The sequence below is a fragment of the Thalassophryne amazonica genome, chromosome 6 (assembly GCF_902500255.1).
Source record: "Thalassophryne amazonica chromosome 6, fThaAma1.1, whole genome shotgun sequence".
Taxonomy (NCBI): Eukaryota; Metazoa; Chordata; class Actinopteri; order Batrachoidiformes; family Batrachoididae; genus Thalassophryne; species Thalassophryne amazonica.
Genome location: NC_047108.1, coordinates 82,064,224 through 82,089,929, shown reverse-complemented (window position 1 = coordinate 82,089,929; position 25,706 = coordinate 82,064,224). Strand labels below are relative to the sequence as shown.

At 42.4% G+C, this 25,706-nt stretch overlaps 1 protein-coding gene across 1 annotated transcript in view; it reads right to left on the bottom strand.

Annotated features, from left to right (window-relative positions):
* The window catches only part of b4galt5 (UDP-Gal:betaGlcNAc beta 1,4- galactosyltransferase, polypeptide 5), an 85,288-nt gene that overhangs the window by 16,381 nt on the left and 43,201 nt on the right, over positions 1 to 25,706 (bottom strand). Inside the window, exons 2-4 of the mRNA XM_034172604.1 lie at positions 14,813 to 14,932; positions 14,429 to 14,542; positions 13,824 to 13,951 (exon numbers count right to left, since the gene is read on the bottom strand). Of these exons, the coding sequence (XP_034028495.1) occupies positions 13,824 to 13,951; positions 14,429 to 14,542; positions 14,813 to 14,932 (362 nt within the window). The remainder of the gene's footprint in view (positions 1 to 13,823; positions 13,952 to 14,428; positions 14,543 to 14,812; positions 14,933 to 25,706) is intronic.

The window sequence follows — 25,706 nt, the reverse complement described above, 5'->3', positions numbered from 1 at the left end:
TGTTGCTAATGCTAGCTCCACTCTTACTGGAGCTAGCATTTTAAACACACATCCCAGCCACCTGTTATGAAAGCCACCGTCCAGCCTGCAAAAGTGTGTGCTAATCAAACACCTGATCCAGAGATAACATATTACCTTTAGCTTGTTTGGCAAGTATGAGATGGGGGGCATGCTTGGGTTTCAATTGCCCTGTCCAGGACCAAATGGTGAGCTTTGTTGGCCTCAGATGAAGCCCTACCAGAAGAAGAAAACGTTCCATGACTGGCCGCTTGAGGCTGGCTCCAAAAACGAGCAGGTTCCCCTTCAAGTCCATCAAAAAGTGCCCAACTTTGAGTGACCCGACTCTCACTGTGTCGGGTACTGTATCACTGTATCTACTGGTGTTTGGCTCTCACTGCGGTATTGTATCACTTCCTGTTCCGGAGCACAGCGGTGTTTTTCTGTATCTGTTAGCTGTTTAATCTGCGCAGTTAGATTGATCTAGTTATCTAGATTACGATTTGTTTCCCAGTGTAATCTTTACGTGCCTTAACTAAAGCACTCCTTCTGCTGAATCACCTCTAAATTATTTACACATTATTCACTTTGCGTGTTTTTAGGAATCCGCTAGCTTAGCGTAGCTACTAGCTCTTAGCCGATTTAGCATGGCGGCTTCTCCTGTCTCTCCCGCACTTTTCTGCTCTGGGTGTGAAATGTTTAGTTATTCCTCGGCCTCCTTTAGCAGTAATGGTACTTGTAATAAGTGTAGCTTATTCGTAGCTTTGGAGGCCAGGCTGGGCGAATTGGAGACTCGGCTCCGCACCGTGGAAAATTCTACAGCTAGCCAGGCCCCTGTAGTCGGTGCGGACCAAGGTAGCTTAGCCGCCGTTAGTTCCCCCCTGGCAGATCCCGAGCAGCCGGGAAAGCAGGCTGACTGGGTGACTGTGAGGAGGAAGCGTAGCCCTAAACAGAAGCCCCGTGTACACCGCCAACCCGTTCACATTTCTAACCATTTTTCCCCACTCGACGACACACCCGCCGAGGATCAAACTCTGGTTATTGGCGACTCTGTTTTGAGAAATGTGAAGTTAGCGACACCAGCAACCATAGTCAATTGTCTTCCGGGGGCCAGAGCAGGCGACATTGAAGGAAATTTGAAACTGCTGGTTAAGGCTAAGCGTAAATTTGGTAAGATTGTAATTCACGTCGGCAGTAATGACACCCGGTTACGCCAATCGGAGGTCACTAAAATTAACATTAAATCGGTGTGTAACTTTGCAAAAACAATGTCGGACTCTGTAGTTTTCTCTGGGCCCCTCCCCAATCAGACCGGGAGTGACATGTTTAGCCGCATGTTCTCCTTGAATTGCTGGCTGTCTGAGTGGTGTCCAAAAAATGAGGTGGGCTTCATAGATAATTGGCAAAGCTTCTGGGGAAAACCTGGTCTTGTTAGGAGAGACGGCATCCATCCCACTTTGGATGGAGCAGCTCTCATTTCTAGAAATCTGGCTAATTTTCTTAAATCCTCCAAACCGTGACTATCCAGGGTTGGGACCAGGAAGCAGAGTTGTAGTCTTACACACCTCTCTGCAGCTTCTCTCCCCCTGCCATCCCCTCATTACCCCATCCCCGTAGAGACGGTGCCTGCTCCCAGACTACCAATAACCAGCAAAAATCTATTTAAGCATAAAAATTCAAAAAGAAAAAATAATATAGCACCTTCAACTGCACCACAGACTAAAACAGTTAAATGTGGTCTATTAAACATTAGGTCCCTCTCTTCTAAGTCCCTGTTGGTAAATGATATAATAATTGATCAACATATTGATTTATTCTGCCTAACAGAAACCTGGTTACAGCAGGATGAATATGTTAGTTTAAATGAGTCAACACCCCCGAGTCACACTAACTGTCAGAATGCTCGTAGCACGGGCCGGGGCGGTGGATTAGCAGCAATCTTCCATTCCAGCTTATTAATTAATCAAAAACCCAGACAGAGCTTTAATTCATTTGAAAGCTTGTCTCTTAGTCTTGTCCATCCAAATTGGAAGTCCCAAAAACCAGTTTTATTTGTTATTATCTATCGTCCACCTGGTCGTTACTGTGAGTTTCTCTGTGAATTTTCAGACCTTTTGTCTGACTTAGTGCTTAGCTCAGATAAGATAATTATAGTGGCCGATTTTAACATCCACACAGATGCTGAGAATGACAGCCTCAACACTGCATTTAATCTATTATTAGACTCTATTGGCTTTGCTCAAAAAGTAAATGAGTCCACCCACCACTTTAATCATATCTTAGATCTTGTTCTGACTTATGGTATGGAAATAGAAGACTTAACAGTATTCCCTGAAAACTCCCTTCTGTCTGATCATTTTTTAATAACATTTACATTTACTCTGATGGACTACCCAGCAGTAGGGAATAAGTTTCATTACACTAGAAGTCTTTCAGAAAGCGCTGTAACTAGGTTTAAGGATATGATTCCTTCTTTATGTTCTCTAATGCCATATAACAACACAGTGCAGAATAGCTACCTAAACTCTGTAAGGGAGATAGAGTATCTCGTCAATAGTTTTACATCCTCATTGAAGACAGCTTTGGATGCTGTAGCTCCTCTGAAAAAGAGAGCTTTAAATCAGAAGTGTCTGACTCCATTGTATAACTCTCAAACTCGTAGCTTAAAGCAGATAACCCGTAAGTTGGAGAGGAAATGGCGTCTCACTAATTTAGAAGATCTTCACTTAGCCTGGAAAAAGAGTCTGTTGCTCTATAAAAAAGCCCTCCGTAAAGCTAGGACATCTTTCTACTCATCACTAATTGAAGAAAATAAGAACAACCCCAGGTTTCTTTTCAGCACTGTAGCCAGGCTGACAAAGAGTCAGAGCTCTATTGAGCTGAGTATTCCATTAACTTTAACTAGTAATGAGTTCATGACTTTCTTTGCTAACAAAATTTTAACTATTAGAGAAAAAATTACTCATAACCATCCCAAAGACGTATCGTTATCTTTGGCTGCTTTCAGTGATGCCGGTATTTGGTTAGACTCTTTCTCTCCGATTGTTCTGTCTGAGTTATTTTCATTAGTTACTTCATCCAAACCATCAACATGTTTATTAGACCCCATTCCTACCAGGCTGCTCAAGGAAGCCCTACCATTATTTAATGCTTCGATCTTAAATATGATCAATCTATCTTTGTTAGTTGGCTATGTACCACAGGCTTTTAAGGTGGCAGTAATTAAACCATTACTTAAAAAGCCATCACTTGACCCAGCTATCTTAGCTAATTATAGGCCAATCTCCAACCTTCCTTTTCTCTCAAAAATTCTTGAAAGGGTAGTTGTAAAACAGCTAACTGATCATCTGCAGAGGAATGGTCTATTTGAAGAGTTTCAGTCAGGTTTTAGAATTCATCATAGTACAGAAACAGCATTAGTGAAGGTTACAAATGATCTTCTTATGGCCTCGGACAGTGGACTCATCTCTGTGCTTGTTCTGTTAGACCTCAGTGCTGCTTTTGATACTGTTGACCATAAAATTTTATTACAGAGATTAGAGCATGCCATAGGTATTAAAGGCACTGCGCTGCGGTGGTTTGAATCATATTTGTCTAATAGATTACAATTTGTTCATGTAAATGGGGAATCTTCTTCACAGACTAAAGTTAATTATGGAGTTCCACAAGGTTCTGTGCTAGGACCAGTTTTATTCACTTTATATATGCTTCCCTTAGGCAGTATTATTAGACGGTATTGCTTAAATTTTCATTGTTACGCAGATGATACCCAGCTTTATCTATCCATGAAGCCAGACGACACACACCAATTAGCTAAACTGCAGGATTGTCTTACAGACATAAAGACATGGATGACCTCTAATTTCCTGCTTTTAAACTCAGATAAAACTGAAGTTATTGTACTTGGCCCCACAAATCTTAGAAACATGGTGTCTAACCAGATCCTTACTCTGGATGGCATTACCCTGACCTCTAGTAATACTGTGAGAAATCTTGGAGTCATTTTTGATCAGGATATGTCATTCAAAGCGCATATTAAACAAATATGTAGGACTGCTTTTTTGCATTTACGCAATATCTCTAAAATCAGAAAGGTCTTGTCTCAGAGTGATGCTGAAAAACTAATTCATGCATTTATTTCCTCTAGGCTGGACTATTGTAATTCATTATTATCAGGTTGTCCTAAAAGTTCCCTAAAAAGCCTTCAGTTAATTCAAAATGCTGCAGCTAGAGTGCTGACGGGGACTAGAAGGAGAGAGCATATCTCACCCATATTGGCCTCTCTTCATTGGCTTCCTGTTAATTCTAGAATAGAATTTAAAATTCTTCTTCTTACTTATAAGGTTTTGAATAATCAGGTCCCATCTTATCTTAGGGACCTCGTAGTACCATATCACCCCAATAGAGCGCTTCGCTCTCAGACTGCAGGCTTACTTGTAGTTCCTAGGGTTTGTAAGAGTAGAATGGGAGGCAGAGCCTTCAGCTTTCAGGCTCCTCTCCTGTGGAACCAGCTCCCAATTCAGATCAGGGAGACAGACACCCTCTCTACTTTTAAGATTAGGCTTAAAACTTTCCTTTTTGCTAAAGCTTATAGTTAGGGCTGGATCAGGTGACCCTGAACCATCCCTTAGTTATGCTGCTATAGACGTAGACTGCTGGGGGGTTCCCATGATGCACTGTTTCTTTCTCTTTTTGCTCTGTATGCACCACTCTGCATTTAATCATTAGTGATCGATCTCTGCTCCCCTCCACAGCATGTCTTTTTCCTGGTTCTCTCCCTCAGCCCCAACCAGTCCCAGCAGAAGACTGCCCCTCCCTGAGCCTGGTTCTGCTGGAGGTTTCTTCCTGTTAAAAGGGAGTTTTTCCTTCCCACTGTAGCCAAGTGCTTGCTCACAGGGGGTCGTTTTGACCGTTGGGGTTTTACATCATTATTGTATGGCCTTGCCTTACAATATAAAGCGCCTTGGGGCAACTGTTTGTTGTGATTTGGCGCTATATAAAAAAAAAATTGATTGATTGATTGATCACTCATTGTCCGCTCAGGGCCGCTGCTAGCTGTTGCGGAGGGCTGTGTCTGTTTAGATCATTTCATTACAAGCAGCTGGAATAATATGGTTTGCTGTGTAATCAGACAATGCTGTTTACATGGCAGTATCTTATTCAGAGTATGGTCTTAATAGAATAGAATAGAATAGACTAGAACGCTTTTTATTGTCATCATACACAAGGTACAATGAAATTAAAAGTCAACTCCCGTAGTGCAAAGGTGTAAAAGTAAATATATATATATATATATATATATATATATATATATATATATATATATATATATATATATATATATATATATATAAAGAATGTTATATATATAAAGAATATATATATATTAAGAATGTTAATGCCCCAGCCATGTTAATGTTGTTCTCCTGGGGGATTTCAACGCCCACGTGGGCCGCGACAGTGAGACCTGGAGGGGGGTGATCGGGAAGCACTGCCTCCCCGATCTGAACCCGAGTGGTGTTCAGTTGTTGGACTTCTGTGCTAGTCACAGTTTGTCCATCACGAACACCATGTTCGAGCACAAAGGTGTCCATAAGTGCACGTGGCACCAGGACACCCTGAGCCGGAGGTCGATGATCGACTTTGTAGTCGTATCATCTGACCTTCGGCCACGTGTCTCGGACACTCGGGTGAAGAGAGGGGCAGAGCTGTCGACCGATCACCACCTGGTGGTGAGTTGGATCCGCTGGGAGGGGAGGAAGCCGGTCAGACCTGGCAGGCCCAAACGTATCGTGAGGGTCTGCTGGGAATGACTGGTGGAACCCTCTGTCAGCGAGGTCTTCAACTCTCACCTCCGGGAGACCTTCTCCTAGATCACGGCGGAGGCTGGAGACATGGAGTCCGAGTGGACCATGTTCTCCACCTCCACTGTCGATGCGGCCGCTCGTAGCTGTGGTCGAAAGGTCTCTGGTGCCTGTCACGGCGGCAATCCCCGAACCCGGTGGTGGACGCCGGAAGTAAGGGATGCTGTTAAGCTGAAGAAGGAGTCCTACTTATCTTTGTTGGTAGGTGGGACCCCGGAGGCAGCTGACAGGTACCGGCAGGCCAAGCGTGCCGCAGCCCGTGCGGTCGCAGAGGCAAAAACTCGGGTCTGGGAGGAGGACTATCGGTCGGCCTCGAAGAGATCCTGGCAAACCGTCCGACGCCTCAGGAGGCGGAAGCAGCTCTCCACCAGCACTGTTTATGGTACAGGTGGGGAGCTGTTGACCCTGACTGGGGATGTTATCGGGCGGTGGAAGGAATACTTCGAGGATCTCCTTGGCTGACACACCTCTGCAACATCGCGTGGTGATCGGGGACAGTGCCTCTGGATTGGCAGACCAGGGTGGTGGTCCCCCTGTTTAAGAAGGGGGACCGGAGGGTGTGTTCCAACTACAGGGGGATCACACTCCTCAGCCTCCCCGGTAAGGTCTATTCCAGAGTACTGGAGAGGAGAATTCGACTGATGGTAGAACCTCGGATTCAGGAGGAGCAGTGTGTTTTTCGTCCTGGTCGTGGCACACTGGACCAGCTCTACACGCTCCATCGGGTGCTCGAGGGTTCATGGGAGTTCGCCCAACCAGTCCAGATGTGTTTTGTGGATCTGGAGAAGGCGTTCGACCTTGTCCCTCGGGGCACCCTGTCGGGAGTGCTCCAGGAGTACGGGGTCCGGGGTCCTTTGCTAAGGGCTATACGGTCCCTGTACGACCGCAGCAGGAGCTTGGTTCGCATTGCCGGTAGTAAGTCAAACCTGTTTCCAGTGCACGTTGGCCTTCGCCAGGGCTGCCCTTTGTCACCGGTTCTGTTCATTATTTTTATGGCCAGAATTTCTAGGTGCAGCCAGGGTGTAGAGGGGGTCTGGTTTGGGAACCATAGAATCTCGTCTCTGCTGTTTGCGGACGACGTGGTTCTGTTGGCTTCGTCAAATCAGGACCTTCAGCGTGCACTGGGGCAGTTTGCAGCCGAGTGTGGAGCGTCATGGATGAGAATCAGCACCTCCAAATCCGAGGCCATGGTTCTCGACTGGAAAAAGGTGCTTTGCCCTCTTCAGGTTGGTGGAGTGTCCTTGCCTCAAGTGGAGGAGTTTAAGTATCTCGGGGTCTTGTTCACGATTGAGGGACGGATGGAGCGTGAGATCGATAGACGGATCGGTGCAGCATCTGCAGTGATGCGGTCGCTGTATCGGACCGTCGTGGTGAAGAGAGAGCTGAGTAGGGGGGCAAAGCTCTCGATTTACCGATCGATCTACATTCCGATCCTCACCTATGGTCATGACATTTGGCTCATGACCGAAAGAACGAGATCGTGAGTACAAGCGGCCGAGATGAGTTTCCTCCGCAGGGTGGCTGGGCGCTCCCTTAAAGATAGGGTGAGGAGCTCGGTCACTCGGGAGGAGCTCGGAGTCGAGCCGCTGCTCCTCCATGTCAAAGGAGTCAGTTTCTACCTGGCTGTCGCCGAGTTTCTGACAACATTTGATGCAGTCGCGCTGCTCCAGTCATTTCGCCATTTCCTTGCAAAAAAAAAACGACGAGAGACTCCACCCATCCTCACACAAAGGCTGCTTACAAGCAAATGACGCAACCGACAGGCGTGAAAAAATTCACGCATGTGCACGAAGGTTCAAGGTTGGCTCATGCAAGCACACGTGATTCAAATCCACCAGGTTTTTGAAAAAAAAAATAAAAAGGTCGGATACTTTTCTAACAGACCTCGTATTATCTCTACAGTGCATGCTGATTCCATCTCGTGTGTCCAAAACAATAAAGAGACAAGTATTACATGTAGCATGAATAATGGTTTGTTTTTATTGCCTTCTCATAATGGCGTATACACTGACAACACTTCTTTTCAAGTCCAGAATATGAACAAAATAATGTTGCTAAATCAGTCATCATACATATCTGGAAATGACCTAATTGCCAGATTTTAAGCACAACTCTTATTTATACACTGCTACATCAACTTTGCTAATTTGACCAATAATGGGCCAGCTTTATGAAAATGCTAACTGCAGTTAGTATAACTGCATGTCATAATGCTAATGTTGATAATCAAGAATGACACTATCCATTAGCATTGACTGCCTATGCTTATGATAGTTATATGCGTATTGCTGTTGAGGAACACCAAGCCGCTTATCTCACACTTCCAGATCCTCGGCCAAGTCCTCTACTTCTTCCTTGGGGATCCTGAGGCATTCCCAAGCCAGCTGGGAAACATAACCCTGGTCAACACGATTTTTCGTGCATCAAGTTTTTCCAACGGATTTTGAGTCATTTGGGAGCACTGAATCAGAATCTGGTCTTAATTTTTGCCAATCACATCACGTTTTTGAGATATGAAAAACATATTTCTCGTATAAAGCTGGAGTCTCACACACCTCTTCAGCGCCGTAAACACTATTATGGCTCTTGTTCGCATTTCGTGGACCTGTCTAAAAACTATGCTTTTGAAGCTGCTTTTGTGCAGGATTGTGAGTGAATGTGCAATGTTTGTGCAATCCATTAATATGGAACATGCAGACTGCAAAAAAACGTGATGTGATAGAGGAAATCTGAGCTCAGATTTGGATTCAGCACCTTAAAATTACCGCAAATCAGTTCTAAAAGTCCATGCAAGATTTTTTTTTTTGACCAGTCTAATCCTTCCACCGTGCCCTGGGTCTTCCCCGCGGTCTCCTTTCAGTTGGATGTGCCTGGAAGACCTCCCTAGGGAGGTTATGATGAGGCGTTTAGCAGGCTGACATCGTTAAATAGGTGGCTGGCACAATTTTGTAGACAGCAAGGCTTTAGTTTTATTGATAACTAGCCTTTGTTCTGGGGCAGCCGTGGCCTGATGATGCCGGACGGCCTTCACCCTACTGGGGGAAGGTGCTACCATTTTGTCTGCAAACATAGATAGAGCTCTACAGGGAGGGTAACATTAGGACTTTACAGTAGGCCACGGAGCAGGTGATTAAATGGTAAATGGACTGCATTTATATAGCACTTTTCCATCTGAATCAGACACTCAAAGTGCTTTACAATTATGCCTCACATTCACCACGATGTCAGGGTGCTGCCATACAAGGCGCTCACTACACACCGGGAGCAATAGGAGATTAAAGGCCTTGCCCAAGGGCCCTTAGTGATTTTCCAGTCAGGTGGGGATTTGAACCCAGGATCTTCTGGACTCAAGCCCAACACCTTAGCCACTAGACCATCACCTCCCCCGATTAGAGATGCTGCAAGGCTTATGACAAATGTGGGGGCGTGGAATCCATTAGGTTAGCAGGGGAATTAGTGCAGAAAATCCACTATGGTGACAGTGCAGTTTATGTGGCAAAGAGGGAAATTTGTCAAATTGAGACTGTGGCCTGTTTTTGCAGACGTGTCCATAAAAATCATACAGGGATGTGCTTTGCAAACTTAATACTCATTACCACATTGGATGACATTGAAATTGAGAATGGCCCGTTGGGCGTTCCAGCAATATCAAGTATTTTGTGTCTGCTACCCACTACCCATGTGGAATGTCTCAAACCTAAACCTATTTCCAGGCATCTTATATATGCTACTCTGGAACCACCCCTAAATCCAAACAACTCAACTTTCAACCCCACTGAGGTCCTTAGTCTGGGTCTCATTAACATAAGATCACTGTTTCACATCACATTTAGTCACGACCCTCATGATGCGAAGCAAGGCAGGGGTGTTGCTCTTATTTATGTATAAATCTAGGTTTAGTTTATTAGCTGTTGGAGGTCACAAATATAACTCGTTTGAACATCTGATTCTCCACTCTGCCCATGATGCTACGTATTGCCAAGGTCAGAAGAATAAAAATCAGCCGTATTACTTTGTCACTGTATAAAGGCCCCCTGGTCCATACTTTGAATTCTTAGATGAATCAACTCCTCAACAACGACTGAACTCAAAGCTAGACAGCCTGATATCTTACCTTTACATTTGGAAAATGCCTAATCAGTAGACAGTCTTGTGGATAGTTTAAACTCAGCCCTCAAAACTACACTCGACATGATTGCGCCACCTTTATTAAAACCACGCCCCCCCAAAAACACAGTCACCTTGGATCAATGATTACTTGCGTTACCTCAAGCATAAGGCTAGAGGTCTAGAACGGAAATGGTGTAGTTCAAAATTAGAAGTATTCCACCTTGCGTGGCGTGATGCTATCTTAGACTATAAGCATGCACTACTGGCTACAAGGTGGGCCTATTACTCTGATTTGATCAACAAAAACAAGCATAACTCAAAGTTCTTGTTCGACATGGTGGCAACACTTATTCATGGACAACCGCCTGTAAGTCACTCTGCTTTTACAGCACAAGATTTCTTGGATTACTTTGAGAAGAAAATAGATGACATCAGGTTAAACATATGCCTTAACCCAGCCACTACACCCTGCTATTGAGGTGGGTGCCATTATTGAGATATTACCAAGATTTACAGTATTTGATAGTATCTCACTAGGCGTGCTGACGAAACTCATAATGTCTACAAAAAGCACAACCTGTTCAACTGATCCCATACCAACAAAACTGTTTAAGGACCTGTGGCCCATTCTTGGGCCGACTGTGCTGGAAATTATTAATCTCTCATTAATCTCTGGATCTGTTCCTAAATGTTTCAAATGTGCAGTGATTAAACCATTACTTAAGAAATCTAATATTGACCCTAGTGTATTGAAAAACTATAGGCCAATATCAAATCTATCATTTTGCTCTAAAATTCTGGAAAAGGTGGTTTCACAGTAGCTCGTGGACTATTTTACTGAGAATAATCTCTTTGAGCCACTGCAGTCTGCTTTTAGAAAATGTTATTCCACTTAGACAGCTCTCACTAAAGTGGTGAATGATCTTCTGCTTATGATGGAGATGGATTTGGACAACTATGGTTCTGGTGCTGTTAGATCTCAGTGCTGCATTTGATACAGTGGATCATCATATTCTACTCAAAAGACTGGAGAATCATTTTGGGATTACTGTGAATGCCCTTGTATGGTTGACATCATAGCTGACCAATCGTTCTCACTGTGTTTTGTACAATAACGCTACCTCTAACCTTAGTGACATGAAATCTGGGGTTCCACAGGGGTCCATCTTAGGCCCCCTGCTTTTCTCCCTTTATACAGCACCCCTTGGGCACATATTGTGGCGTTTTGGGATTACCTTTCATTGCTATGCTGTTGCCGATAACTGCTGGTCATCCCCTCCACGTAAAATCCTTAGAAGATTGCCTTGCATCAGTGATAAGATGAATGTATAGCAGTTTCCTACTTTTAACTCTGATAAGACTGAAATGATGGTTCTTGGTCCAGTGAGTCACTGGCATCAATTTGACCAGTTAACGCATAGCCTAGGCTCGTGTGTCATACATCACACTGACAAAGTGAGGAACCTTGGGCTAATTTTTGATCCTACGTTGTCCTTTGACCTCCACATTAGAGATATTACGAGGACTGCTTTCTTCCACTTGCGGCCTCAACTTTATCTAAAGTCTGGGTCTTTTAGTAAAGCTTAGGGCTAGTAGCTGGCATCACCTTAATATTTCTTGTTATTCTTGTTGCTTAATGCTGACAAATTATACTGTATTTGATGTCTTTCCAATGCCTGATTCTGTTTTTTTGTCTCTGATTGAGGTGCAGCTCCATCCAAAGATGGGAGTGGTGTCTGTTTGTGAAACTCTCCTGTCCTGTGAAACGGCAAAATTTCCTGTATATTCATTTTGTAAATTGTGTTGTAGCATGGCCCAAGCAGAGGGTCACCCCTTTGAGTCTGGTCTGCTTGAGGTTTCTTCCTCAAATCATCAGAGGGAGTTTTTCCTTACCACTGTCGCCACTGTGTGCTTGCTCTGTGGTTGGTAAGGTTAGACCTTACTTGTGTGAAGCGCCTTGAGGCAACTTTGTTGTGATTTGGCGCTATATAAATTAAAATAAATTGCAATTGGGGTTTTAAGGACCTTCCCCAAAGGGCCTTAGTGCTTTTCCCATCTCACAGGGAACAAAACAGAAGATCATCTGGTGTCAACGCCACTGATTTAAAATTAACCTTTATTTTACCAGGTTAGTCCATTGAGATCGAGAGCTCTTTTACAAGGGAGACCTGGACAATTACAAAGTTTCCAATTCACCTAACCTGCATGTCTTTGGATGTGGGAGGAAGCTGGTGCACCTGGAGTGAACCCACGCAAACATGGGGAGAACATGCAAACTTCACACAGTAAGGCCATAGGTGGGAATCGATCCCATGCCCTTCTTGATGTAAGGCAACAGTGCTAACTTCCCAAGGACATGTCGCACCGAAATCATAACAACTTGGATTTAGGCTGTTAATGACCATCTACTACACCGGGATTACTTTGTGCACTTCTGTGACCAGTTTCAAAGTATACGGCATTCGCAACAAACAGCTACAGAGACTGCTAAAACAGAGTACTTGTTTTCCGACAGTGTTTATGTACCTTTGAGGAAAACATGCACACTTGAATGGAATGTACCTGCTAATGTTAAGAACAGAGCCAGTTTACATAATTGTGATGTCGTGTTATGACTTGTTTTCAAGTGATAACTGTTCATTTTGACGCAGTCACGGTTAAAGCAGCAGCCGTGACAAGACTTAATGTGCCTGCACAGCCATTAGTCATAAATGCAGCCGTTAAAAACGGTTTCTGCTAGACGCTAGGCTTTGTGCACGCTTATAAGTGTTGTCATTGATATAACTGTGAAAAATCAAAAAAAATACATCTGCACGTTCAAACAGCGTGCTGCTCTGCACACATCAAGATCCAAAATCCAACAGACTCTCTCAAAGTAAAATAAAAATCCTACCAGCTCCACTGAGGAGAAGAAAATATAGAAGAGAAAAAACTGAGCAGGGCACTCACCCACTTGTAGAATAATTTCCTAAATTAAATATGTAAAGTCCACTCCACCAAAGAAGTCTTCACGCACAGATTGCAGGTGGGATCGCCAGCCGGAGAACGTGCAGGCCCACTATAAGTCTTCATGCATGGATCGCGTGATCACCAGCCTGAAAACAATGTCCAGGTCCACTAAGTTCTCACATATGGATCGTGTGCGATTATCGGCTGGAGAATTATGTCCGACTGCAGCTCTACTGTCAGCTCTTCAAGTTCTCTCATGATTCTGGCATGTTAGATACAAAGTCCATTATCTCCTGAAAATAATGTCTTCTGACTTTTTCCAATTTAAGAAATACATCTGCGTATTCAGGCAGCCTGAAAAACAGAGTTGTGGAGACATTCCACATCCATGTTCACGGCAGTAGAAAAACAGCGTCCTGTGACACAGACAGCAGTGTCACCACATGTTAGGCTCTAAAATCTAACAGTTTTGGGGTGACACGTGTCCTCGCCTCTCTGAACATCCTATGTAAATCTGAGCTATCACTTTCGAATGGAAGCTCAGAAGCTTCATTATCGGATGCAGCAGCGTTCACTTCACCGTCTGTTGGCCATTGGGATGTTTCTGCTTTTTCTAAAATGGACGTCACACGCCAAGAAAGGCAGCGTGAGACATCTTCTGGAAATGCACATGCTAACTCTCAGAGCGAGAGGAATAATTACCAATAAAATACATCAGCGACCACTAATTATTACCGCACGTGCGCGGATCGAATTACAATCATGAACACTTTGATGTTGTCTTGCTAACTGGGGCGTTAAATGATCTGCGACACATCCTTTAACCTCTAGATTATCATGATTACCCCTGACAGCACAATTTTTTTATTTTCGTGACCCTTTGTCATGCATGTGCACACTTACATTCCAGCGAGGTAAACAGTCTGTTGGCTTCCAGTAGCCTCCTGGAGCCAGGCTAGGTTCTCTGTCCAATAAGGTTCTCTCCACCTCCTCCAGAGACACTTCACTCATATTCACCTCCAATCTACCCTCTGTGTGCACGAGTAAGACAGAGTTACACAGGAACGTGATTTGGGAGAGAGCAAGACAGAATGGGATGAAACAGTGAGGCTAAGATCAAAGGAAAAATGTGAGTGACAAAGAAATTCCTTGTGGAAAATTACAGAGGAGGAACGCATAGAATAAGCCCAAAACAGCTGAGCAATGTGCGGCAAATAGTGGGTCAAGTTATTTTGTGCCATTATAACACATTTGCATGCATCATCCATCAAAGCTGAAATAAAACATGAGCTCTGCACCACTTCATTGCTCATTATTGTAACTAATGTGTGCACATGCACAGTCAAAACTCACTTAGGGAAACACTTTAATGCAACAAAAACAACACAGAGCCATTCTGAAGTGATTAAAAGGTCAAGACCAAGAACATTAAAACCAAACTTCAAAGACTACCACACACTGTACATTTAAAGGGAAACCTGTGTATGTGTGTGTGTGTGCGCATGTACTCATAGAGGGCAGCCTCTCAGGGCAAATCTGCGAGGGGAGGTAGGTGAAACCCTCTGGGAGGTATGTGGCAGGAGGAGCGTCACTCTCGCTCATGTTGAAGTCATAAGAGTAGTCTGTAGTTGCACACAAATGAAAGAATCACAATGAGCAGCAGCTGCATTCAGTTTCTGTCTGCATGACACATATCTGGATTGATTTCTTTCTACATAACAGTTCAAACACTCCTGCCTTAGTTATGTGGATGCTTGAACCAGTCATGCATAAAATGCCTGTTATCTTTTCATGACCACTTAGGGTATGTTTGATTATGCCTAGATCTCTTTTCAGTCATTTTAACAGGATATACACCACATGAAAAACAGCATATACAGTTATATTTTTACCTGTGCTGTTGGCATTATAAGCTCCCCTCACCACCTGCTCGAGAACCTGAGCGCCGATGTTCCTCACGTTTTCCCTGATCTGGATCCCTCTGGCTTGGACCATGAACACATACTCATTCACTGTGGACATAGAGAGGGAGGAAGGAATTTTAAGTAATTCATTTCTTATGCCCATGATGTAGTCAACTAATCCTGTTTAAGTCATGTATTTTTAGCAGGTGGTATGAAAGGGATGTTGAACTAAAGGAGGAAGTGGTGCCAATTTAACACAGGATTTGCACCAATATTATATGTCATAAGGCGCAGTCTAACTTCCAAAATCAAAGTGAGGAAGTTCCTGTGACTAAATGCTTTAGCTAGGTGTCCAAATAGCTCAAACAGAAAGGAAATTTCATTCTATTGCTTGACCTTGACTTCAGGGACAATACTGAGCCTCATGCAATCAACAGATATTCTGAGTGACTGCAGCACTTGAGAGCTGAGTGAGATGTCGGAGTGGTTGTTTTTGTGATTGTCCTTGATCAAGATAATGAGTCAGGCTTTCCACAGGATTTCCTGGAGTTGGCCACTGACAGAGGTGTTTGTTGATGCTGATATATATATATATATATATATATATATATATATATATATATATATATATATATATATATATATATATATATATATATATATATTTATTATATATATATATATATATATTTTTTTTTTTTTTTTTTTTTTTTTTTAAGGAAAATGAAGGTCCAAATAGAAGACTGGGTGTTTTGGGTATTGGATCCTTTTTGAGGATCTTTGAGTACCACTGGATTGTCAAATGAATAGTTTCTTAAGGAGACTCATAAGGATTACCAGTTACATTGTAAGGGAACACCAGCTACAACACTGTGGCTATGTGGCACATTTTAATGAGCAGGTTCTTCAGTGGTGAGGCCCCCAGAAACTTGAAAAAGTTAAGGGAATGCCCATATACTGCATGTTCATGACACATAGATGGCTTATTTTGGGAAGTGGAGCTAGCCCATTAGTCAATCTGGGTGGTTGCTATCCTCGATCCAGGAGCAGTTTCATAGCATGGTGTATAAATCAATGCATGGTGCCAACACATGTTCCCAGACCTGACTGTGAGGGGAAAACAGCACAGGATACAAAATCTGACAAGATTTTCAAATCTGACAAAAAACGTTGTCCCCAGACTTTCAAAGCTGTGCATTTTATACAATTGGGGTTATTCATGCTGGAAAGTGCGTTGAGACCCTCGTTTGGTAAAATTCAAATAATTAAAATTTCCAGGGGCTGTGGCTTCAACACTATTTGAGATACAGACCTAATATTTTGGGTTTTCACATATCTGTGGTATAGGAGCACCTGTGATTTTTTTTCCAAAATAATCAAGAGGGTGACCTGGGAAGTTTCTCCAAAATTTGGTGATTTGGGTTGTGCACATTCTGGTGCATGTGGTTACCGCACCAAAACCTAAAGCAGCATAGTTGCCTAAACATGCATGACTGAAGCTACATAAATATGAATGAAGAAGCAGAATCAGGAGACAAAACGGAGACATCAACAGCATCGCATCGTTGGATTTAATTGCTAGATGTGGGTCTTCCTCACTGGCAAAATGGTTTGCAAATTGGTTGCCATTACAGCCATTACAGTTGCCATAGCCAATTTCATTCAGCATTTGCGAACTACCCACACAGAATATGAAACCTATGAAATGCATTTGGCTGCTATCCACAGCAAGCATAAACCAGCCAAGGCAATGTCATCAAAAACAACAACAAAAAAGTAAACAAACAAACACACACACACACACAGTAAGTTAATGTCAGTGGGCTCAGGGAATCCTTGGCTACTGTTGGAATGACTTTATGTCAAACAAGTGGCTACATAGGGAGACTCGCATATAAATATTTCTTGTTATATGACACCCCTGTCACACCTTGACAATTTAGCCAGCGCCAAGTGTATTAAAAATGCTAGCATCCACTGGCGTACGTCTAATAAGTTATGCCGAGCATGTGGTAAAATTTTGGGCATGCACCATATTTTACACTGATACGTCCTGCATACATGAGCCATAAGTTGTAGGTAAGTTATGTGATTGTTGACGTACTTTCTTGTAAGTTACTCATAAGTCGAAATACGTCCATTGATTAGCTGAAAGCTGCAGTCCTCATGCAAACAGTTCAGATTGTTTCAAATATTAAAACCATTCACACACTGAGTAAATACAAAGTCTTAATCTTACCTGTTCATTTCAGTCAGATTCATCATCACAGCCTGACGAAAACGTGTCCATATAAAGTGTCCTGATTTTGGAAAATGATGTCTGAAAATACTTAAGTTCCTTGTCGTGGCTGAAGAAATGTAGCGTTCTAAAATAAGTCCCTCTGTGTTTTGTGCATTTCTCAGCAGAGAGGGCGCGACAGCATACGCATGCTTGATGACATGCTCGCCATTATTTACATGTTTCGCCTGCTAAACAAAAGGGTTTTGCTGGTGGTGGAAACACAAACCAAGTCAAACATCCATTCCGACCCATATCATAGCGTGCAGTACCGACCCGGACTGCTCAGTGGAAATGGGGCTGTCATCATACATTGGCTAAATTTTCAAGGTGTGACAGCTAGATAACTTATTCAACATACCCAGTGTATTCGGCGTGTATTTCAAACGTCAGCATACACTGGCTAAATCATCCCCGAGGGAGCATCACCTAAGACAATTTGGTCATGTGTTGTGTTTCTTTGTGTATGATCAAGCACATAAGTGCCTCAGTGTTGAGGACCCTAGTGGCTGGAGAAAGCTAGGTGGATGTCCATGAAAATTCAGTAAGGTATATCTTATATATTATATTCCAATTCTAAGGTGGAACTATGCTAGCATACTAAGGTATATCTAAATATCTAAAAAGGAAGAGTAAAATAGAAAAGTAGAAAAGAGTAGGGTAGGGCCACTTAGGTGCCTGGTCTTGAGAACCATGGTTCACCTGGCTGCAGGAGAGAGATGGTTACTTGAGTGACAGCGATAGATCAGTTGTATGGTTGGGTGTTTGTCATCCCGAACCTGGGGCACTTCCTTGGTGTGGTGGATATTGCGCTGTACCAGTGCATGCTCCCAGACTTTGTTCAGTTATTGTTCACTTCATTCTCCCTCTGTGTTCTTGTGCTTTCACCAAGGAACTGATGTTCTCTGGTTATTTTTGTTCCCTCAAGGCACTCTTCTGTGCCGTTTTATTTTCCAAAGTGCACCATGCAGGCTTCTCTGGTTGTTGTGTTCACCACGGCATGCTGTGCATATTTCTTCCCAGAGTTTCACTTTGTTACACAGTCACTGTTTTCCTCTGTGCCTTCATACTATCACTCTCTCATCCCACACCACGATCTCCGGTTATGGTGTTCCTCCCACAAAGCACTCTAGTGGTTTCTCCGTGTTCTTTATTTTTCTGTGTTGTTGTAATCCTCCAAGCTCCCATGTGCCAGTGTTTCCGCCGTTAATGGACTAGCATCCTTTAAAAGGGATTTCAGTTCACATGTTCCTTGCTAGATCGCCATCCCGCATCCTTTTCACATTCTCTCATGTTCCTAGTGTTCCCTGTGAATATTACCCGTGTTTCATCTATTCCCAAGTTTAAACCACAGATATGCATTCCAACTCCAGTTTGCCTAATGTCACTGTTGCAATATTGGACTGATTCTATGTTAGGGTCCTGCTGCTTGCCTTCCAGTTACCCATCCTGCTCCGTCCTTGAAAAGGCTCATGTCTAATATCCTGTTTTATTGTGTACTGAACCCTAGCCTGGACTTTGTGTAACGCCTGCTGGATTGGACATTCGGCCTTTTGTTGGGCGGCCTTACTGTGTTTTGACTTAAGGCTCTCGCTGAGCTGAAATAAATGGTGTTTAACACCACTTAATGCTTCCGTTCAATGCAACGGTGTTCGCAGCCTGGTTGATGACAGTATCCCACCAACATGCACATGGTGAGGGTGATGTCAATCAAGCTAACAATCACTCTTCAGTCATGACACCAGGCTACATCCCAACATGAGGTCAAAAAGACTCTGCAACAGAGGGAGTCAAACGGATTCACTGTTGGTACTAGGAACTTTCCCTTGAGAAATTTAGTGCCTGTTGCTCTCAGCACAGTTTGAAATAAACACCACAAGAAAGAAGTCTGCAAACTGGAAACTGGTGTAGTGGAACAGGGGAGGAGTAATGTGGTCTAAGTATGAGTCACCCAGACTCCCCCAAATCAGCTCAAACACATGTACAAATTCCATCAGCATGCTGTGTTTGGATGAAAATTTTGCTGTATGTTTCTGCTTTATAATAAGAGTGACTCACAAAGCTTTCTGACTACAGAAAAGAAAGAAAGAAAAAAACATGCCATGAACATTCATCCACAACTCCTGGAACAACTTTCAAGATCCTTGCCTGCTACTCCTGTTCCTAGATTTGGAAAAATGTGCCAGCACAATGTTGCCAAATTTATAGATGTCCATCTGTGTGAATCTGTATCCAGGTGCACAATCTCTAGCCATTAATCCAATAGTCATTTTTCTTAAAGCAATTCCAATCTGACGCTCACCCTTCTGTTTAATGCATCCACGTTTCTGCGTATGTGTTTGAGCATGTGCATACAATGCTGCTTTGCTAGAAAGCTATGAGATGTGATTTGTCATTAGTAATTGTATTACAGTTTCCATCACATTCATCTTGTTTGATACAAACTGCCTGCTGTGCAGATCTAGAGACGAGTGGCTACGCAGTAACTGAAATCAATGTTCTCATTTTATCCCATGAAAACACACACACACACGCCAATCTGCATAAGGCAGTAATACTAATAAAAAGGAACATGTGGCAAGAAAAATAAAATACAGCCAGGCCTGCAAACAGACATTTTTTGTAATTTTGCCTCTGTACACCATCATAATGGAGTTGAAATGAAACAATGAAAACATGCTTACAGTATAGAATTTTAGCTTTAAAACAAGGGGTTTAACAAAAATACTACTACTTCTCTCTGCAAAATGGAAAGACTTTGCAAATGGCTGCAACTCATAAATAGCTAATGCTGTACATCCTCAAAAGCCCTGAGGCCCATTGGTGCCAGTGTTGATCCTGATTCCACAGTGTCAGGTAAATGAGTGTCTGTGATGGGACATCATGCCATCAAGGTTGGATGGTAACCACTGACTGCTGGGTGGACTGGGACAATTCAGATCAAGTGTCTTGCATGAGGTCACATATTAAGGAATTGAATCCAGGTCAAGTTTTTGGTAGCTGAACTCCAATCCCGCTGATCTACAAGCTCTGGTCTATTTTTTCAGAGCCCATAATCGGACAAACTAAATAATAAAATATAAAGAAAATATATAAATCATATAATCATATATAAATTATATAAATATATAAAGACAAAATATAAGAATTACTTTTAACAAAATGGTAGCAGCTACAGGTGCAAGACATCTCTGCACATGCACAGCAGTAGTACTGACTGTGTGGCACTATGACATGATGACTATGGGAGAAACCAGTAGTAATAACAATGTACACTTCATTACCAGCAATGGCACAGAGCTGTAAATGAAAACTGAAAGGAGGGATAACTACTTGTGTGTGCTCGGCACATTTTGTCTCAGAGTAAGGCTATGCACTAACGGCTCCCAACCTTTGTTCTTCGGCACAAACCCTCTGCTCAACAAAGTCTTAGTTCATTCTATTATTTGGGGAGCTGTGTTGATATCCAAAGAAAATATCTTTAATTAATTAGTTTTGATTGTCAAGTCAGTGTGTTATAATTTTTAACTATTTAACAGATGAACTTTTAAATTTTGCTAACCTAGCAGCAGTAAAGACCTTGGCACCCCCATAAGGACAGTCATGCTCTCAGTACTACCACAAGGCACACGTGGAAATCACATGCAAACAGAGAAATCAGGAATCAGAAAAATGAATATTTGCATGCCACTGAATATATCTAGGACTTCATTTATATAAATCATTAAGGAGTAAAAAAAACTGCATATTAAATTTGTCCAGCATAGAAATTTCAGGAAACTTTAGGCTAGATTTGATCTGTGTTCTTGTATAACATTTCTTTTCAGATCCATTGTGGTGGTGGTCAGAGACAAAATTAGAGAAAAATGTGTCCAAATACTTATGAACTTGAATGTGTATCTGTTTTAATCACTGAAAAACATGTAACTGTAGATGATAACATGGTCACTGATTCTGGGGCGCCATATGATGGAAAAATGTTTAAAAGACTTCTGGAGCGTGTCCCAGCCCTGTAGGCACCAACACACTGTGACATATTGGTGCCTCTGTCTGCAGGCTGATAAACTTATGAAGACAGTATCTGTGCACATTCCTACCAGGACAAATCCAGGGTGCACGCAGCAGGCAGTAAACCTTTTACATCCATTAACATGCGTCACTGCTCCAATGCACACTGAGCAGGGAAAATCTGTAAATATCGGTTTGTCTGCAAAGGCTAATAAAAGGTCTTCATGCAGAGATTGGTGTCTACAATGCAATGGCCATGCAATCCTTCCCATCTCCCTCTTCATCATTAACCATGTATGCTAGACATGGCGGTAATGGTCATCACAGAGATATTCAAGGTTAAAAACCGTCACAAATTAAACCCAAGGGACACAGAGCTGCAGTAGGACCCCACAATGTAAGGCCATTACCAATGGGCATACACGCAAACACAACTGTGCCCACAGAACTAGTTAACTGATTTATCACTGGAATGGGAAATTAAATGCACACTTATTCAAATGATGCAAACGTTCACCAGTGGAGTCCTAGAGATCCTCGTCCCATCAAAAAGCCCCTCTGTAACCCGTCAAGCATGATAGAGGACCTTGAATGACCTTGTCCTCTATAGCTCTCACAGAACAAGCTTGTCCTCATGCAAAGCCCAGCCTCTCTCTTTCTCTCCACTTATCTGTCCTTCCTTCTATCTTTATCTCTGTGCTGCTGCCTCTGTGTGATGCAGTTTGCATCATTTTTCGTCAGGTCCCCCAGTTCAGAGTATTTTAAGTAAATAAGCAGAGTGACGAACTGCAGACTTACACAGGCAATTCCGGGAACTAACACTGCACCATGCTGGATGTGAAACAGAGTTTATGCAGAAAAAGGTGCAAAACAAACAGGCAAAAATAAGGACATGTACCCATCCTCTTTGCTGAGGCACTGAAAGGCAATTAACTCTACAATGATAGCTCAGCAGAGAGAGGTGATTGGTCTTGTTCTGCTCGCTTTCTGATAAGAGCTGAGAGGCAGTTCATCCATCCCTGCCCCACCACCCATGCACACACTCGGCGACAAGCACACGTGCATTTTCCGGCGTTCAGGGCTTAAAAATCACCATTCAAAGATGGAACCTTTTTTTTTTTTTTTTTTTTTTGCCGCCACTGGATATCAGTGATACCCACTGACCCAAACAAGCCCAGAGCACGTGTGTGGTCCCTACAGGCTTGAATGCATCATTCTTTAGTGAATAGCTAATAGGCATTATGTTAGTGTAAAAGCTACATTAATGACGCCGTCACCAACGTAACACATGGAATAGGGCAAACATGAGTTAACAGCCTGCTCCAATACCTTCTTGAAATGTAAAGAGCCGACTGCGCAAAACAGTAGAACTCGACATCTTACAATTACGTCAAACAACCACTATAATTTCAGTGTACTTGTCTGATTGGGGGCTTGCGCTGTGAAACTAAAAAGGTGCAGCCACTAGACCGCATTCTTCTGCCAAAGTGCAACAAGCCCTTCAGCCATATTTCTGACAACCTGAGCATGCCCTAAATACTGCAATGTTAAGCAGATGTTAAGTCGGATTCAGGTTTGTGCTCTGGCTGAGCCACTCAAGGACACACAGTTGTCCTGAAGCTACTCCTCTGATATCTTGGCTATGTATTTAGGGTCATTGTCCTGCTGAAAGATGAACAGTCACCTCAGTCTGAGGTCAAGAGTACTCTGGAGCAGGTTTTCATCCAGGATGTCTCTGTACATTCCTGCATTCATCTTTCCCTCAAACCTGACTAGTCTCCAATTCCTGCCACTGAAAAACATCCCCACAGCATGATGCTGCCACTATCATGCTTCACTGTAGGGATGGTGCCTGGTTTCCTCCCAGTATAGTGTCTGGCATTCACACCAAAGAGTTAAATCTTTGCCTCATCAAACCAGAGAATTTTGTTTGTCATGGTGTGAGAGTCCTTCAGGTGCTTTTTGGCAAACTCCAAGTGGGCTGCCATGTGCCATTTACTAAAGGGATGGCTTCCGTCTGGCCACTTTACCACACAGGCCTGATTAGTGGATTGCTGCAGAGATGGTTGACCTTCTGGAAGGTTCTCCTCTCTCCACAGAGGAATGCTAGAACTTTGACCACCAGGTTCTTGGTCACCTTCCTGACTGAGGCACTTCTCCCCCGATCACTCAGTTTAGATGGGCGGCCAACTCTAGATAGAGTCCAACCTTCTTCCATTTACAGATGATGGAGGCCACTATGATCACTGAGACCATCAAAGGAGCAGAAATATTTCTGTACCCTTCCCCAGAATTGTGCCTTGAGACAATCCCGTCTCAGAGATCTACAGACAATTCCTTTGACTTCATGCTTGGTTCGTGCTCTGACATGCACTGTCAACTGTGGGACCTTATATTTAGACAGGTGTGTGCCTTTTCAAATCATGTCCAATCAACTGAATTTACCCCAGGTGGACTCCAATTAAGCTGTCAAAACATCTCAAGGATGATCAGCAGAAACAAGATACACCTGAGCTTCATAGCAAAGTCTGTGAATACTTATGTATATGATTTCTTTGTTTGTTTTTTATAAATTTGAACAACAACAAAAAACTTTTCACACTGTCATTATGGGGTATTGTGTGTAGATGTTTTTATCCATTTTGGAATAAGTCTCTAACATAAAATGTAGAAAAAGTAAAGCAATGTGAATACTTCCCGGATTCACTATATGGCCTCTGAAATTGTAGAGACTGTATACAAATGGCCGCATTTCCGACACAGTTAGCATGCTTTTGCTGAATCCTATCAATTAAAGTTGGAAATTTGCACTACAAACACATCTTCGTTGCTTCATTTCAACTCCATTGTGGTAGTGTACAAGGGTAAAACCACAAAAACTGTTTTAGTTTTCAAATATATACCAGACTGTAGGTATGCTGTGACTCCAGTAGTAACAGAAAACAGACATCCTGTTTGCATCAGTCGCATCAACCACTCAAAAACCACATCTACACTCAACTCATGATTCATTTTACAACCAGTTTGAGTGGTTAAGTGTACTTTCAATACTCAAGAAGAAGAAGAAAAAATAATATCAAGCAGAGAGTAGGTTGCAATATAAATCATGACAGTAAGACCAAAGGTGCAGTTCCAGCCAGGGGTATTTTATGTATTTATTTATTTATTATAGGTCAGTAGCAGTGCTGTGGAGTCCTGTGGTGCTGCAGGTCAGAAATAAATTAAATCAAAATATTGATTAGAAACCATTTTCACTTCTCTAATCTTGGCTGACACATTCTGAATATTCCCAGTAATTAGGACAAGGAGGAAGCACAAAAGCAATAAAAATAATGAACTTATTTTGCCCTCTTCCATCTGACAACACAGTCATTGTTCTCTCCAGCGTAATGCCTCACTTCTTTTAACATTAAATCACATTCACTGGGTTTTATCTTAGTCACTGCTACTTCTCCCCCTTGCTCATATCTGTGCTTTCCCCACCTTTCTCAGCCTTATTGTCATGAGCAACTTAAGGTTATGTAGGTGGCAGTGCACCACACTTTCTCAAGGGCCCATTCTGACAAGTCCATAAAAACATTAACAGCAAATGAGCTTGAAATGGACATGCAAAATGAATTCCAACAAGATGAAAACACAGCTCCGAACAGTCAAGAAAAGATTGAAAACTTTGTTACAAACCAAAAAGCTAAAAACATGAATAGAAAAACCACGTCGGACATGAACATACTCCATAAATATCTAAACAGCATCAGGAAAAAAACACACAGCTTGAACCTTACCAGCTAACAACCGGACCATCTGTTAAGCAAGTTCTTCATGGAGGTGAAGAAAGCAAACAGGTCTAAGACCCCAACACCATCAGCAACTTTCATATTTGGGCGATACCGGAAGAGTGTGTGTGTGTATATATATATATATATATATATACAAACAAATTATTAACCTCGCATGCTCGGTCTGTACAAGAAAATATGAGAACTCGCTATGTGTAACCCACAACCCATCAGTAGGTTTGAATGTCATGTTTTTTTTTTTAATTTAATTCAGCAAGTTATTGTTTATAAGGTTGTGTTATTTATGTCTCCCCAAGTGTAATTTAGAGGTGTTTAAAATTGATTTTAAAAATTTTTGATTCACTGTGCCCCGGACACTAATTCATGAGGCACAGTGAATCAACTTAGAATATAATGAAAAACACATGATTATAAACATTCTTTCAAAATTATTAAACATATGCTGATGCATATACAAACTATAATCCAGCAAACCAGCTATGTAATGCGTGAGTGTCTTATATAGTGACATAACTCCTTTAGAAAATATTATAAATACAACTGTCATAATTTCTGTTCAAATGTGAAAACAGTTGTTATAGAAATAATTCATGGAAAAATAAATGTATAAGCTTCAACAAGTAATATTTGTCATCCACTTGATACTGGGGCTTAGTAAATCACTTCCTAGACCGATTCACTGTGCCCCGGATGCATGTGACATACGACTCATGTTATCAAACAGCCGATAGTCTGGAGAAGACATAACACATGCTCATCAGTTGGATGGGGTAGTCTTCTAACTAATAACTTTTTGGGC